Source organism: Bubalus kerabau, chromosome 9 (assembly GCF_029407905.1).
Source record: "Bubalus kerabau isolate K-KA32 ecotype Philippines breed swamp buffalo chromosome 9, PCC_UOA_SB_1v2, whole genome shotgun sequence".
Taxonomy (NCBI): Eukaryota; Metazoa; Chordata; class Mammalia; order Artiodactyla; family Bovidae; genus Bubalus; species Bubalus kerabau.
Window position 1 is genome coordinate 17,205,085 of NC_073632.1, and position 15,511 is coordinate 17,220,595.

Below are 15,511 nucleotides of genomic sequence, written 5' to 3' on the forward strand. Positions count from 1 at the left end.
CAGGGAACCGCCTCAGCTGGCGCAGGAGGGCCAGGAGTGGGGAGAGGTGGGAAACGGGCTTCAGAAGAAGAGGCAGATGGGAGGCCATAAAGACACGGTGGTCGGATGAGTAGGTCCCCCTGCAGGTAGGAACGTGATAGAGGAGGAATACCGTGGCTTCAAGCCTCAGTGAGGAGACAGGGTTTCCCAGGTGATGCAAACAGTAAAGAACCTGCCTGCCAGCGAAGGAGATGTAAGAGACGCAGGTTCAATCCCTGGGCTGGGAAGATCCCCTGGAGGAGGGCATGGAAACCCACTCCAGTAGTCTTGCCTGGAGAATCCCATGCATAGAGGAGCCTGGAGGGCTACAGCCCAGATGGCAAAGAGTCCGACATGACTCAAGTGTCTAAGTATGCACACACAAGGGCAATGGTGGGAAGAATACAGATGCTTACAGAAACTGAACCATCAAAATTGCAGTGAGGCTTGAAAACTTACACAGCCATCACTCCCTCTGAGTTGCCTCCCCACCATGAGAGGATGAAAAACCGTCCCCAACCCATCTCTTTCTGCAGCCCAGCTTAAGTCTATTGGTTTCTACACCCCATGGCCCGGAGCTGGGGATGGGCCAAGCCCGCTCCACCCACGAGGCTTGTGTTTAGTGTGTGGTCCCGCCATCAGCAGGGGCCCCGCCATCTGCAGGGGGTCCCGCCATCAGCAGGGGCCCCGCCATCTGCAGGGGGTCCCGCCATCAGCAGGGGCCCCGCCATCTGCAGGGGGTCCCGCCATCAGCAGGGCCCCGCCATCTGCAGGGGTCCCGCCATCAGCAGCACTGCACTCAATTTTCTGCTCTATAACACGAATATGACACATGCAGTCCACTTTTCTAAAGCTCCAGAGCCCCTCCCCCACAGTGTTCAATCTTCTTGTGATTTTAGAAATGCGATCGAGCTCTGACCTCATTCCTTTGACAGTCAAGTTAGGGAAAGTATTTTAATTAGAAATCCATAGACTTCCAGCAACAGAGAAGAAAAGGGTAAGTGAGGCGTGAGGGGCAGGAGCTAGCTTCTTTGGCTGCAGAGAAACGTCCGGAAACCGCCTGATAGAAGCCAGTGGACAGATATATGATAGAAGCTCCACTCTCAACTGGGGTATTTCACTTTTCTGAAGCACGAAAACCCTCACTCACATGCTCAGGAAACGCTCTTTAAAATGTAACGGTGGTGTACCTATGGCTGATTCTTGTTGGTGTATGACAGAATACTACAAAATTCTGCAAAGCAATTATCCTTCAATCAAAAAAAAATAAAGTGGGAAAACAAGCAACGATGATGCCTGGAAACGTTTCTGTGTCCTCACTTGGAGTTGTTTTTGTTACCCAGCAGGCTTTGAAAACAAGAACTTAAAATGAAGACAAGGAAGAATCTTTTAAAGTTAAAATTGAGTGCATCGGTTCCTCTCTAAGGGTTAAGGTCATTCTCTAAGATCACTAGGAATGTATCTAGTGAGAAAATGTACATAGCTATGTTTGCTGCAAAATAAATGCACAAACTCAACTGAAAGAAGCATGGTAGGTTCTCAACCGATTAACATAGAGTTACTGCATGACCCAGAAACTCCTCTCCTACATAGGTACTCAAAAGAAGTAAAACAAGTCTGCACAAAAAAGTCTACATTTTCTACCTGTAGAAAAATGTTCACAGCAGCATTATTCATAAGGACCAAAAGTGGAAATAATCCAAATGCCCATCAATGGCTGAATGGATGACTAAAATAAGGTATGTCTATAAAAGTGAATGGACATGAGTTTGAGTAGGCTCCGGGAGTTGGTGATGGACAGGGAGGCCTGGTGTGCTGCAGTCCGTGGGGTTGCAGAGAGTCAGACACGACTGAGTGACTGAACTGACCTGAACTGATAGAACTGAATGTTATTTGACAATGAAAAGGCATGAAGTACTGATACATGGTGCAGCATAGAAGAACCATGAAGCATTATGCTGAGAGAAGCCAGTCATTAAAAAATCCACATATTGCATGATTTTATTTATATGAAATTTCCAGAACAGGCAAATCCATAGAAAGTGGATGAGTGGTTTTCTAGTGTTAAAAGGGAAGGAGGGGAAATGTTGAATCTGCAAGTGGATCTGAGTTTCTTTTTGAGGTGATGGAAACATTTTAAAGCAGACTGTGGTGACGGCTGCACAGTTGTGCAAATGCACTAACCTCGATGGATCGTACACTTTAAACGGGTGACTTACATAGTATATGAAGAATATCTCAATAGAGCTGTTTTATATTATGGTAAAATACTTCCTTCAACATGGGACAAGAGTAGAAAGGTTCATCATGTTTCTTTTTTTTAAATATTTCATCTTTATTTCCACTTTCTGGAGAAAAAAAGCATATTGTATATCTAAATAGCATTCCTGTTTCATTGGTTAATCGGGATTAGCAAATGTCAGAAGGCATTTGTGGATGAGTGACTGGAGGAATGAATAAAAGAAGAAAGGAGGGAGAGAGAGGGGAGCAGAGGAGGCAGTCTGGGAGGGGTCTGCAGAGAAGGAATACTCACAGAAAGGCCCCGGGGTCCTCGGGGTCCCACTTCTCCGGGCGGCCCCTGGCGGCCCTGTTATGAAGAAGGCAGGCAGAGAAAGAGTTAAACTCCCCAACCCTTTGCTTCGCCATGACAACAGGTTACAAGGCTTGAAAAGGGAACTTAGGATCTTACCGGTTTGCCAGAATTCCCCAATTGACCGGGCTTCCCTGGAGCACCTGTGTTACCCTGAAGGTAGAACACAGTAATTCAGACTAATTCAGAAAGTAAATAAGCAGAACGATCATCCTGACTTGCGCAGACCGGGTCTTTCCTACTCTTAGACAGCATTAACTTCCTGATTTTTACCCTGAGAACTTGGGAGGATGTGGACTCTCTTTCTTGGTGTATACATCAAAGTTCTTTAGATTTAGGATACTGTTTTATCATTCCTGGAAGTATGATAAGGTGTCAAAAATGTTAAAAAGTGAAGGTCAAATGTCAAAACAGGAAGGCCTTTAGCCAGACAAGAATAAGAGAGGCTTTTTCTTTTTTTACAATATTAGTTATATATGCCTTTCTTTATCATTTCCACCTCCAATACACTTCTTTGAGCCATTTTAACCTAACAATGACACCACTAAAATTGTACAGGATCGTGCCAGCATGAGGAAAGAAGGGATGTGCCAGCGAGCTCCGGGGAGAGCAGGTATCTGGGATGCCATCTCCGCCATCAATTGCTCATGGTCTGCTACTGGGGGGCACCTCAGCTCAAGACTGTCTGGGCCACTATGACTGAAAGGCTGGAGCCACGTAATCCAATCATGACCAATTTCTACATTAGTCACAGTGAATCTGTTTTATTTAAAGTAAAGCTATATTTTGCAAATTTTTCTTTTAACTATTGTTTTTAAGTGCTTGCATATAAGCACCTAACATTGATTATTCTGTGAACAATATGCTTAATATCTTTAAGTTTCAGCTAAATCATTTTAATATTCATTGACAAAACCTCTGTCGTTTAATAATACCTTCCCTATTTTAAGTGGTAAAGAGCAATGAAACCTCTGTTTTACAGTGGCAAAGGATGACTCTTTCAAGAAGGAAGTCTGATCAGTAACACTTTGTCAAAGTACTCTTTCTGCAGCTGCAGTTCTCTTTGATTTCTCCTTAAGGTCAAATATAAATTCAAAGGCAGGTTGGAACTATTTTAAATGATAAAATAGCTCAGTAAAAGAATAAAAATAGAGAAAAATATTAACTGCAAAGTTTTCATCTTTTACCTTTTCACCAGCAACACCCTTTGCACCAGGAAGTCCAGGTATACCCTGAAAGAATGCACATGGAACGTGTGTTCAGTCACCTCATCTGACAACCGTGAGATACCAAGCCCACTGCACACTGCCAAGGGGCTGAGGGCATCATGACAACCTCAAAGCTGCAGTGCCGGGGAGGGCCTCCCGAGTTTCCCAATTCTGAACTTACAGACCTATCCACAATATCCACAAGCCACAGACTACAGATCTATCCACAAGATACAGACCTATCCACAAGCCACAAGACTTTGGCTTGTTGTGTCTGAACACCCTGGAAGCAAATTCTAGCTCTAAACTAAAGTTACTTTTTAAGGATGAACTTCCAAATTAGTATCTGGTACTATTTTCAGGTCAACAGGAACTCTTCCTGGCATGATTTCATGTACAGAATACAAAACAGGAACCTGTCAGTAAAGCTCAGCTGCAAGTAGAAAAACAGAATGGCAGGAAAATCCTGGGTCTAACTGAGATTTGGTGCTATCTGGAGGCCTAATATTCTCTGATTATTTTTAAAGTGTCAGATATCATAATAAACCAGAGGGCAGTCCTCAATACTACCAAGAAGCCCCTTTAACTTGAAATATGTGCCTCCAAAGAGCCAAGAAAACACATAGGTTAATCCACATGAACTTCCTGCCACAGTAATGCAGGAAAACACCAATTTGAATAATTCAAAATAGCACACAATCTAAAGAAAAATCTTATGGCTCACATGGTTCCCCGAACATACTCTCAACCTTATGGCTCAACCCCGGTCCTAGGGCTTCAGAACTAGTTAAAGTAGGAGGAAGTATGAAGCCCAGACCACAGCTCATGGTTGGTGAAATGATATAAAGAAAACTGAGTGAACTAAACAGAGGAATGGATGCAAAATATAAAGTTAAATATTAGTGTGGTTATTGGAGAAATAACTAGTTTTTTGGAGAAAAAGTACAAAAATGTACAACTGTAAAAACACAAAATTAAAGCATCTTTTCTTCCCCAGAACTTATCAAAACATACATGTTTTCTCCCCCAAATGCGCATGTTCAAAATATGTATATAAAACAATCAACATTTAAATACTCAAATACTTACAGGTAACCCCTGCAAACCTGCTTCACCAGGAGGCCCGGGTTTCCCTGGTTCCCCCTGAAAAAAAAAGTTTTTGTTGAACCTGGATGAACGATTGTCTTTAAGAAAAGGAAAGACAAAAACCTTCTAAGCAAAAGGGTTATCTGCATAGCTGACCTTACGTGCACTTTTATAATGTGACCTTGTTCAGGATGGGAAGGTGGGATAGGACTTAGGATGGAAATGCCATCAAAATATGTGATTTCCTTCTGCCTACATTCATCAACAAGGCAGTTTTACTGAGCTTCTGAAAATAAGCAAACATTCTTTTTGTTGTGTTTTTTTTTAATTGAAGTATAGTTGATTTACAATGCTGTATTAATTTCTGCTGTACAACAAAGTGACTAATATACACATGTGTAGATTCTTTTTAATATTCTTTTCCATTATGGCTTATCCCAGGAGACTCGATATAGTTCCCTGTGCTATACAGTAGGATCTTATTGTTTATCCATTCTATATATAATAGTTTGCATCCACCAACCCCAAACTGCTAGTTCTTCCCTCCCCCATGGCAACCACAAGTCTGTTCTCCATGTCTGTGGGTCTGTTTCTGGCTGGTAGATAAGTTCATTTGTGCCATATTTTAGATCCCACATGTAAGTGATATTATATGGTGTTTGCCTTTCTCTTTCTGACTTCTAAAAAGTATTTTGAATTGACCCTTGATGTAAAAAACTAGAAGGAGGGAAAAAAGCCAAAGCCAGCTCAATAAATGTCCCAGTGACATAGTGATGGAAGCTCCTTGGCGGGCCAGGGCGGAGACCACCCCATCACCCTGAGACTAAATTGCATGGCTACCTTTGTTCCCGGCATTCCAGGTATCCCGTCACGGCCATCCACACCTGGCAAGCCCTAAAGATGCACAAAGAAGCACAGTTTCCCTTAGAAACACATCCCTCTTCCTTTCATTCTTTTCTAGAGTTTTATTACGATAACCACTTTGAAGAAAGAGCTTGATGACTACAACTCAGGACCTACCGTGTCCCCTTTGGGCCCAGGGAGACCAGGAATTCCTGGAGAACCTTGCGGCCCCTGCAGGGCAGAGGGAGGAGACAGAACAGAGACAGTTACCGCGTGTACTCAGGTCACGTCAAGGAGATCCGCACGACCTCCATGCTGGTGGTGATTAACGCGGATTCGACTCACTCTGTCTCCCTTGGGACCTATTTCTCCTGGAGGTCCTCGCTGTCCTTGGTCACCCTGCATGAAAATAAAATTGTGTTCATGTGAGCAGAAATAACTTATTGATAGTCTTTTGAAATGATAAAATTCTATCCAAATTATCTTACATTGCTCTTTCATCTCAATGGCTTTGATTTATCATGGATGCCTCAAGAAACCTTTTTATAAAAACTATATTCTCCTAAAAATTGATATTACCATAAAGATCACCAAGACTTACATGTCAATCGGTTTCATTGTAAATGCATAATGCTTCTGCACTCTTTGGATAAATAGGTATAATAAAATCAGGGTCCACACTGCAGGTAGCCTTGACATCAGGAACTTTGTCCACACATCCTCTAGCCTCACTGACTATCATGGTGGGTTGAGGTTTGGATGAGTTGCCAACCTTTTCTTTGTATTTTACTTACTTCCCAAGTCAATAATAATGATTTCTGTCAGAACTATCCAGCTGATGCTGTTACATGGTCAGGCGGTAACAGATGAGAGGATGTGTCTTCCTAAAATATGGCTTTGGTTGAATTGCTGAGCTGCTCTGAAACCTCAAACAGCTTCCGATTGCTACCAGATCACTTACGATTGCCCGGATTGGCATAAAACATTCTATAACGAGCTTCTGCCTTGTCTATTCCAGCTCATCTTCTAACAGGAGCTCCACACTCAGGCAGTGGCAGCCCTACAGCAGCACACCCCCATCACCCCAACAGGGCTGCTCCCCACCTGTCCTTGCTGCTCTATCCCACCTCACACATGTCTGCAGGTCCACCTTCCTCTAAGGTCTGCTTGGCACACCATGTCTGCAGGTTGATCTTATGAGGTTATCCCCCAATTACATTCTTTCTTTCCCACTGGACCTTGACAGTTGGAAATTCTATTTCACTTACACCTTTTCAACTTTTTAAAGTGGTATGAGTGAGTATCAATGAACCATTTTTGGTTTATTTACTTCCAGAAAAGGTGTGAGGCAGTCCACAATAAGGACACATCTACACATGGCCATCAAAATATCAAATAATTAGATCAGAAATCATATGAGAGGAAAAGCATAGAACTACCCAAGAAATTAAAATGAGAGAGTTACTGTGACTCCTGGCATCCTGGCAACCAGACTGAAAGGGAAAAACACAGCAAGCAAAAAAAAAAAAAAACAATTTGACTAAACTTATGAGAAAAACAAGACCCATGTCAAGTCAGAAGAACATTTCTCTTTACAAAAGAAAAAAAGAAAGATGCTTGACTTAATTTTTAAAATTTTAGTAAATACAAAAACTATTGCCCATTTTTCCACTTGATTCATATATAATGATACCTGCACACATACATACATACATATATTAATAGCAAAAAAATCTACCATTGATCATTGCTAAAAAATCTATCAGTGGATCCCATGAAAAGTACTTACAGGTGCACCAGGGAGCCCTTGAGGCCCAGGTTCTCCATCTAAACCCCGAGCACCCTGCAAATAAACAAGACAACAAAAATGAACTCGAGATCAGTCATGCATGCTAAGGGTATTTCAGTCTTTCTAAAGAATTTCAACAGCCAGATAAGAAAGAGGCTTTGTGTCTTGTGTTGCAGTATATCCTGATATTCATCAGTGAACCCAAGGAGTATTTAATCAGAAACCTCAGTGGTGAAAACACTAGTTTACATCTTCTCATTCCATCAAAAGTACTACACCCAATCTTTGATACCACCTTGGATATCTTAAATGAACAAACACAATACCCACTCCTGATTGCTGATGTGAGCTACTTACTGAGAGAACCTGGAAAGCCTATTGGGAAGGTTTGATCATCATGCTCTGGGGTTCCTAGGACCGCAGTGGGAATTCATTGATGATGAAGACCAAGGCGCCACCTAAATAGCAGTTGCCCTGGACCCCGCAGCTGCCACACCCAGGAGAGATATTTCCGTGACTCTGGATTCCCACCCAGATTTAGAATCAGGACTCCAGGCTTGTGATTTGGAGGAATAAAGTGCAAAAAAGATGTGAGCATCCCCTCTTCCACCCTGAATAGACAGTAGGTTCAGTCTGTGTAAAGTGAATTGATCTGTTTTCTCCACAATAGCTTCACCCTACCAAGTGATGCTGGCTAAAAACTACAGAGCTTGATAAATCTAATTATCCTGAAATTATCTCTGACTTCCTTATCTGTGGTACACATCCCCTCCTTATTTTCATTATAAGGATCAAAACATGATTTCAAAACAAAAATATGGGGATTTTAGTGCTCTCCATCTATGCTACATGGTAAAAATACAGCCCCCTCCCCTTGTTGAAATCTTTTTCTCATTTACCACTTGTATGAGAAGGCAGATGGGCACTTGAAGAGAACAATCCCTCTCCTAATGAACAGGCTTGGGAGAAGGAGATGATGAAAGAAATTAAAAAAAAAAAAAAAACAGTCACAAAGGTATTGGGTAGATGTTAAGCCAAGAAAACCAGGTGGATGGTGTCTGCAATAAGAATTAAAAATTAGAAAACCTTTGATAGAAGGTTCAGGCATGGGTAGAATCAAAGAAGAAGCAGAGATACCTACAGAGCCTTGAAACTCTTTCATCCCTAAAAACTGGAATAGAGCAGAAAGTGTTCTCCATCCACCAGGAAGGAAGAAGTTTGGGAGACCTGAAAAAGCCTTTGAATTCATAGCTCGTGTTGCTCGGAGGTAGCAGAGCCGGCCCTCATATTACAGAAAGGCTTTGATGCCTCTCTCTTTCTCTCTCTCTCTCATTGCTGTTCAGCACCAGCTCAGACCCAAACTGCTGTTACTAGGTAACCACAGCATGGGTCTGAGGTCACCAGAAGAGCTTTTTTTCTTTTTACCGAAAGCAATCTGACCACAGTCAGAGGCAATGAGAAAATTTTGAAAACTACCAAGTAGCAAAATACCTCAAATAAAGAGCACATCAACAACGGTAACTGGTTCCAAAATAAGGGTCACATATTTTAGGAGATGATTTAAACCCAGAAAACAAGCAAAAGCCTGGGTATCCGCAACTTCAAAATAAATGGGATTTGTTACTTGGTAACAGAAGAGCACCGACAAAATGTGACCTAAGGTAACATGAATACAGAAATATAAAAGTATGTTTTTAAAAACAGGATGCTTTTAGAAAAGAAACGTTCCACAGGAGATGAAAGAGGGAGCCAAGTACAATGAGAAAACCTAAAGAGACAGAGAAAAAGTTGAAAAAAAATGACACTGAAGGAATTATTCACTGCTTATTCACAAAGCAATTCCTTCAATCCACAAAACTGTGCATCTGTTTTCTTAGAAGGTTGGAGTTCTTTTACTGAGCGCCTGCAGTGTGCACGTTCTCCTTTTCTGGTTGTGAATGACAGGCTGTGTGCTTCTGTCTAGAGCAACAAGGATTAGTTTCAGAGGTTCTGTGAAGAATAAGGTGAGGGTCAGACGGGGTGATGGGCAAAGTGCCTTCTTCTTAATTTTCTGCTGCTGCTGCTACTGCTAAGTCGCTTCAGTCGTGTCTGACTCTGTGCGACCCCATAGACGGCAGCCCACCAGGCTCCCCCTTCCCTGGGATTCTCCAGGCAAGAACACTGGAGTGGGTTGCCATTTCCTTCTCCAATGCATGAAAGTGAGGTCGCTCAGTCGTGTCCGACTCCTAGGCACCCCATGGACTGCAGCCTACCAGGCTCCTCCGTCCATGGGATTTTCCAAGCAATAGTACTGAAGTGGGTTGCCACTGCCTTCTCTCTTAATTTTCTGAAGCCCTACAAACGGGTTTTCTTAGTAGACTTTCTTAAAAAGTGCAGACCGTTTTTTTAAAATCCGAGGGGTTAGACACACCCCCTCACTCATGTAAACACATGCACACAGAGCAAGAAACATTTCTGAGCTCATCATGAACGTTCAAGTTTGAGCCATTTTCACATTTGTTATCCACTCAGCCAAGCAACCCCCGCCCTGCCCTCTCCACCAATGACCACGCCTCCTCCGTCTGGCCAGGCACTCTGTCTTCCCCTTCTCCACCCTCCTCCGCCTCTGCCCTGCACCCCAGGTACTCTGTCAGTGTCAGCTACTGACAATAACAAGATAGGACATACAACAGCCTGCTTACCCCTGCTTACCCTCAATAACTTCAGATACACAGTACATAACAAGTATCCTGTGGATGACTCATTTCTATCATCTATGTTTATAACAGAAATGTAAGAATCTAACCAAACTTCTACAAAGCACCCAATAAAAGATAAAAAAAATGTGATGCTGTTGAAGATAAGAAGATATTCTTAAACGGCCCAAAACATAAACATTTAGGTGTATTTATTTTGATGATCAGCACCATCATCTTACCTTTTCCCCTTTCTCGCCAGCTACGCCGGTGATGCCTCTCAAACCTTGAGCTCCCTTGAAAAGTAAACAAAAAGAGAGAGAAGTACATTCTTTGAGCTGAAGCACATATGCTTTGATGTCATCACAAAAGCTGATCCAGAAGAAGGATGCTATCATAACCAAAAGTAACAATGAGAAGAGAGACACGCTTTCCTAAGTTAGAAGAAAAATCCAAAAGGAATTCTGCTGGTGATAAAACTCTTTTTTAAAAATTCTGGAGATTTATACAAATCTGGAATAATGACTGAACACAAAAAGAAAATACCATTAGCATAAAAGAATTATGATAAAGTATTTTTGACTTTTAACTCACACACAGAATTCACTGCCACCTTTGCCTCCTCTGTGGTTTGTAACTTGGTTACATGTCACAGGGTAGTGATTTTAAACCTTGGAGTAACTTGTCCCCACCAATGTATGCCATCCAAGGCAATTGGGCTCCCGAGGTAGCCCAGGAAAGCTTCTTCCTATAGATATAGCTGGGGTCTCCATCAATCACTTGCTATCACTCTTTGTTACACTGTTTCTACAATAAAAGATACTCTGAATTTCAGTTTGGGGCAGTAGGAGCCCATCTTATTATCCCTTCTCAGGCACAGCAGTGGGTAATCCTCAAACTGAGGATGCAAGGTGTTATTTCTAGAATCCGCTTCAATCCTGAATGTTACCATTCTAGACTTCTGGCCCCACAGCTGCAGGGATCTAGAAACAGATGCTGTAGACATGCTGCCTGGGGAACAACAGGGGCAGACACGCCATCAGGAAAGCGGGCTGGCCACTTCCAGACAACTTGCTAACTGTCCACACTGGCTTAAGACAAATGGGCTCTAGGCCAGTCATTTCCCTGTGTTCTCACTGCCCCTACACCAGCTCTGTTTTACATCCAGGTCAGTCCCAGTCTACAGGCTCTGTAGAACAGTTAGGAACGGCCTAAAATATACATTTCAAGATGATCAGCTCAGGACACAAAATGAGATGTGGCCAAATCAGATTAAAGAGGCTCCCTTACTGACTGCGGCTCACTTCCTAACTCTGAACATAAATCATAAAGAATTGCAGAAATATTTGAGTCAATAGCAGAGACATGGGAATGACATGTATTATCTCTCAAGGAGAGCTTTTGCATAAATATTCCAAAAAGCATACTTTTTACAAATCTGTATGTTCCTTGACAGATGCTGTATTTTATATAAAAAGTGAAAAAACTGTGAATTTTACAGAAATATTTTTGCATGTCCTCTCCCAAACTGCAGAAGTAATGATATCCTCCAGTGACCACTGGGATCATGCAGCGTAAGACTGAAAAATACTTAACCGGAGGTCCTTGAGCTCCAACTTCTCCCAGTTCACCCTGGTCCCCTTCTTCACCCTGAAAAGCAACACAGAGTAGGGCTTCAAATGCTATTCCAGGAATTGACCTGAAGTGGGCTCAGTCTAACTCTGCACCCCCTGAATTAGTCTATTATACTTTCTTAAATCATTTTATAAGAGTAATTCATATTAACTGAAGACTATTCAGAAAATACAAACAAGTATAGAAATAAAGTCACCCCAATCCCACTTTTCAACTATAAACACCAGTAACATTTTAGATGCTATCCTTTCCAAAATTTTCCTAAAGAGGGAGAGAGGAGGAGAGGGAGGGAGGAAGAGACAGACACTGAGACACAGAGGAAGGGTGTGTATGCATTCAGGTACTGTGTGTGTGTGTGTGTGGTGGGTGCATTATTAGGGAAGTGTGACCACACTACACAAACTTTTCCATAAACTATATTTCTATTATGATTTTCATTTTAATTTTTTATTACAGTTTTCACACCATGCACAATTTTTTAATTTATTTAAATCAGTCTTTTCTTCCATGACTTCTACCTTTGGTGTCACCCTTAGAAAAGCCTTATCTGCCTCCCAAAAATAAATAAATATTCATCTATATTTTTCTTCTAGTAATTTTATACATATCATTTAATTTCTTATGTAGAAATCTTCAATTATCAGTAATTTATTTTTATATAAACATAAAGTAGAAATCTCTTTTTTCCTTCTTCCTGTTGTTATACAGTCGCTAAGTCGTGTCTGACTCTTTGTGACTCCATGGACTGTAGCACGCCAGGCTTCCCTGTCCCTCACTGCCTCCCGGAGTTTGCTCAGGTTCATGTCCTTTGAATCAGTGATGTCATCCAACCGTCTCATCCTCTGCTGCCCTCTTCTCCTTTTGCCTTCAATCTTTCCCAGCATCAGAGTCTTTTCTAATGAGTCGGCTCTTCGCATCAGGTAGCCACAGTATTGGAGCTTCAGCTTCAGCACCAATCCTTCCAATGAATATTCAGGGTTGATTTCCTGTAGGATGGACTGGTTTGATCTCCTCACTGTCCAAGAGACTCTCAAAGTCTTTTCCAGCATCACAGTCTGAAAGCATCAGTTCTTTGGCGCTCAGTCTTCTTCATGGTCCAACACTCACATCCGTACATGACCACTGAAAAAACCATAGCTTTCACTAGATGGACCTCTGTCGGCAAAGTGATGACTTTGTTTTTTAATACACTGTCTAGGTTTGTCACAGCTTTCCTTCCAAGAAGCAAGCATCTTCTATTTTCAGGGCTGCAGTTACCATCTGCAGTGATTTTAGAGCCCAAGAAGAGAAAATCTGTCTTTGCTTCCCCTTTTTCCCCTTCTATTTTCCTTCTTACTGGCACTCTATTCAATAGCATTTACTGAATAATAAATTCTCCCCACATAGGTTGGAAAATTCATCTTTAACATGTATTAAATTGATAAATATACTTGTTTGTAGACTTCCTATTAAGCTCTACTGGTTTACTATATGATGTTGTCAACACCACAACATTTTAATTATTGAGATTCTATAACACATTTTAATCTTTGGTTGGGAGAATTAATTTACTCTTATTTTTCATTTACAGTTACTCTTTTTCAGGTTTTCCTAAATGTATACCCTTAGACATGAACTTTAGAATTGTTGGGCGGATCTTCACCAAAAAAGGCTGCTTGCTTTGTATTAGAACTTCATTAAATTAATAGAATATATACAGAAATAATCTTTACAATACTGAATCTTTCCATTGTGGAACTCAGTATATCTTCTGATTTGGTCAAAATGTTTCCTGTTTCTTTCCATCAATAAAGTTTTGTTCTTTTCTTCAGATTGAATACTTAAGTGTGTTCTAAGGTATTTTGAGTATCTGGTGGCTACTACCGATGGACTCCTCTTTCATCATGTTTTCTAGTTATTCCTTTGACTTTTTATATCAGTTATATGATCTCTGATACATGTGTTTTTACTTTATTTATTTATTTGGCTGTACCAGATTTCAGCTGCAGCATGTGAGATCTAGCTCCTTGATGAGGGATCAAACTCAGGCTCCCTGAATTGCACTGGGTCGGTCCCAGGGCCTGGACCACCAGGGAAGTCCCTCTGATATATTTTTAAATGTTAGGATATTCTAAACAGAAATCCAAGTACTACTATTTCTTTCAGAAAGATTACTTTATGGATTCTGAAAAAGTCATTTTCTCTCTGACTAGGATTTTGCTTTTTATAATAGATACACTACCCTACATTTCCTATGGTAACAAATAACTTAAATTGTGAAGTTAGTTATTAGAAAAATATCTTGATGTTTAATATATGTACATAATAGTAGATTAAAATCCAATTCTATTGTTTATTACATGCTTCAATTCACTCATTTTCTTGTTCCACAGGCTGCAACTTTGTATTTGGAGATTTTTTTTTTCACACATACACAAAGAAATACCAGAAGAAATTAGTAGCAGTATTAATACAGAACATTTGGCCACACAAAGCAAAGAACTAGGCTATACCTAAATCATTTACACTTGATTTCTGAATAAACTCTGAGAGTCTTTTATAGTGTATTTTGTTAGTTCATGGAGTGGATAATCAAAACATGTATAATTAAATACTACTTGTATTTCCCCACCTAAGTATAAAACAACAGTGATTATAATTTTTCATTAGTAGATCTTGGGGTATTTTCCTACTGATTCTTGTTAAAACTTAGAGTAACATAGTCGATTTAAATATTTTACCAACAGGCGAAAAGCACACAGTAACTAATCAATAACCATAAAGCTAAATGACAAATTTAGGAATAGCAATTTATTATCATTCTACTGAAAGTTTTTTTGATGGTTCATTCTTAGATTCATAACCAATTTTTTAAAATATTCATTAACTAATTTGTGGAGTAAATTCAATGCAGAATTGTGAATCTGAAAGCAAACTTCAAGACCCTAGTCTTAATTCTTCATCTTTCTGCTTTCAGTTCACAACTAAATGCATCCATTAGCCCTTTCAGGTTTCATTTTCAAGGAGTTATATTATCTTCATAGATCAATTGTCAAAGACAGCCACTGAAAGTTTGAGGGACATAGGCATGTGAAATAAATTAAAGGAACAGTCAACAATTTTTAACTATGAAAAGTTTTTTCATGAAAATTTTGGCCAGTTACCTACCACACCAAGAATTTTGCAGGTTCCCCACTTAAGAAGTTCAGATAACTGGCTTGCATAGGTCTCAAAAATACTAGTTTCATAGGTGAGTAGAGAGACCTCTGATTGACTATTTCATTCCCAAACCCCATGGGATGGGGAAGTGGAAGTTTCCCAAAGAGAAGGGGTCACCAAAAAGAGAGGAAAGGATTCAGGGCATCAAAACAGCAGAAGTCCACTAAATCTGCTTTACTATACATATCACCTCGAGGTGTCTTTCAGTGTGGTTTAATATTCTGTTTCTGTGGTTAGACAATATTCCATTATATGGATATCTCATACTTAAATTAGCCACATCAGACATATTTATTCATTTCTGTGCCCTTAGCCCTTAGAATAAACCCTGGCACATAACAGGGATTAATAAATATTTGTTGATTTTTTTGTTACAAATTTAAAAATTCAATGGAGGAACGGGCACACAGAAAAACATCCAAAATACTTGATGTTTTTATAATTTTCTCCAGTTTGTCATCAAGAATCC

General features: G+C 40.6%; 1 protein-coding gene across 1 annotated transcript in view; it reads right to left on the reverse strand.

The window, feature by feature from the left end:
• COL9A1 (collagen type IX alpha 1 chain) overlaps positions 1 to 15,511 on the reverse strand; it is an 89,635-nt gene that overhangs the window by 31,454 nt on the left and 42,670 nt on the right. Inside the window, exons 21-30 of the mRNA XM_055534726.1 lie at positions 11,806 to 11,859; positions 10,452 to 10,505; positions 7,535 to 7,588; positions 6,091 to 6,144; positions 5,923 to 5,976; positions 5,743 to 5,796; positions 4,906 to 4,959; positions 3,796 to 3,840; positions 2,708 to 2,761; positions 2,552 to 2,605 (exon numbers count right to left, since the gene is read on the reverse strand). Of these exons, the coding sequence (XP_055390701.1) occupies positions 2,552 to 2,605; positions 2,708 to 2,761; positions 3,796 to 3,840; positions 4,906 to 4,959; positions 5,743 to 5,796; positions 5,923 to 5,976; positions 6,091 to 6,144; positions 7,535 to 7,588; positions 10,452 to 10,505; positions 11,806 to 11,859 (531 nt within the window). The remainder of the gene's footprint in view (positions 1 to 2,551; positions 2,606 to 2,707; positions 2,762 to 3,795; positions 3,841 to 4,905; positions 4,960 to 5,742; positions 5,797 to 5,922; positions 5,977 to 6,090; positions 6,145 to 7,534; positions 7,589 to 10,451; positions 10,506 to 11,805; positions 11,860 to 15,511) is intronic.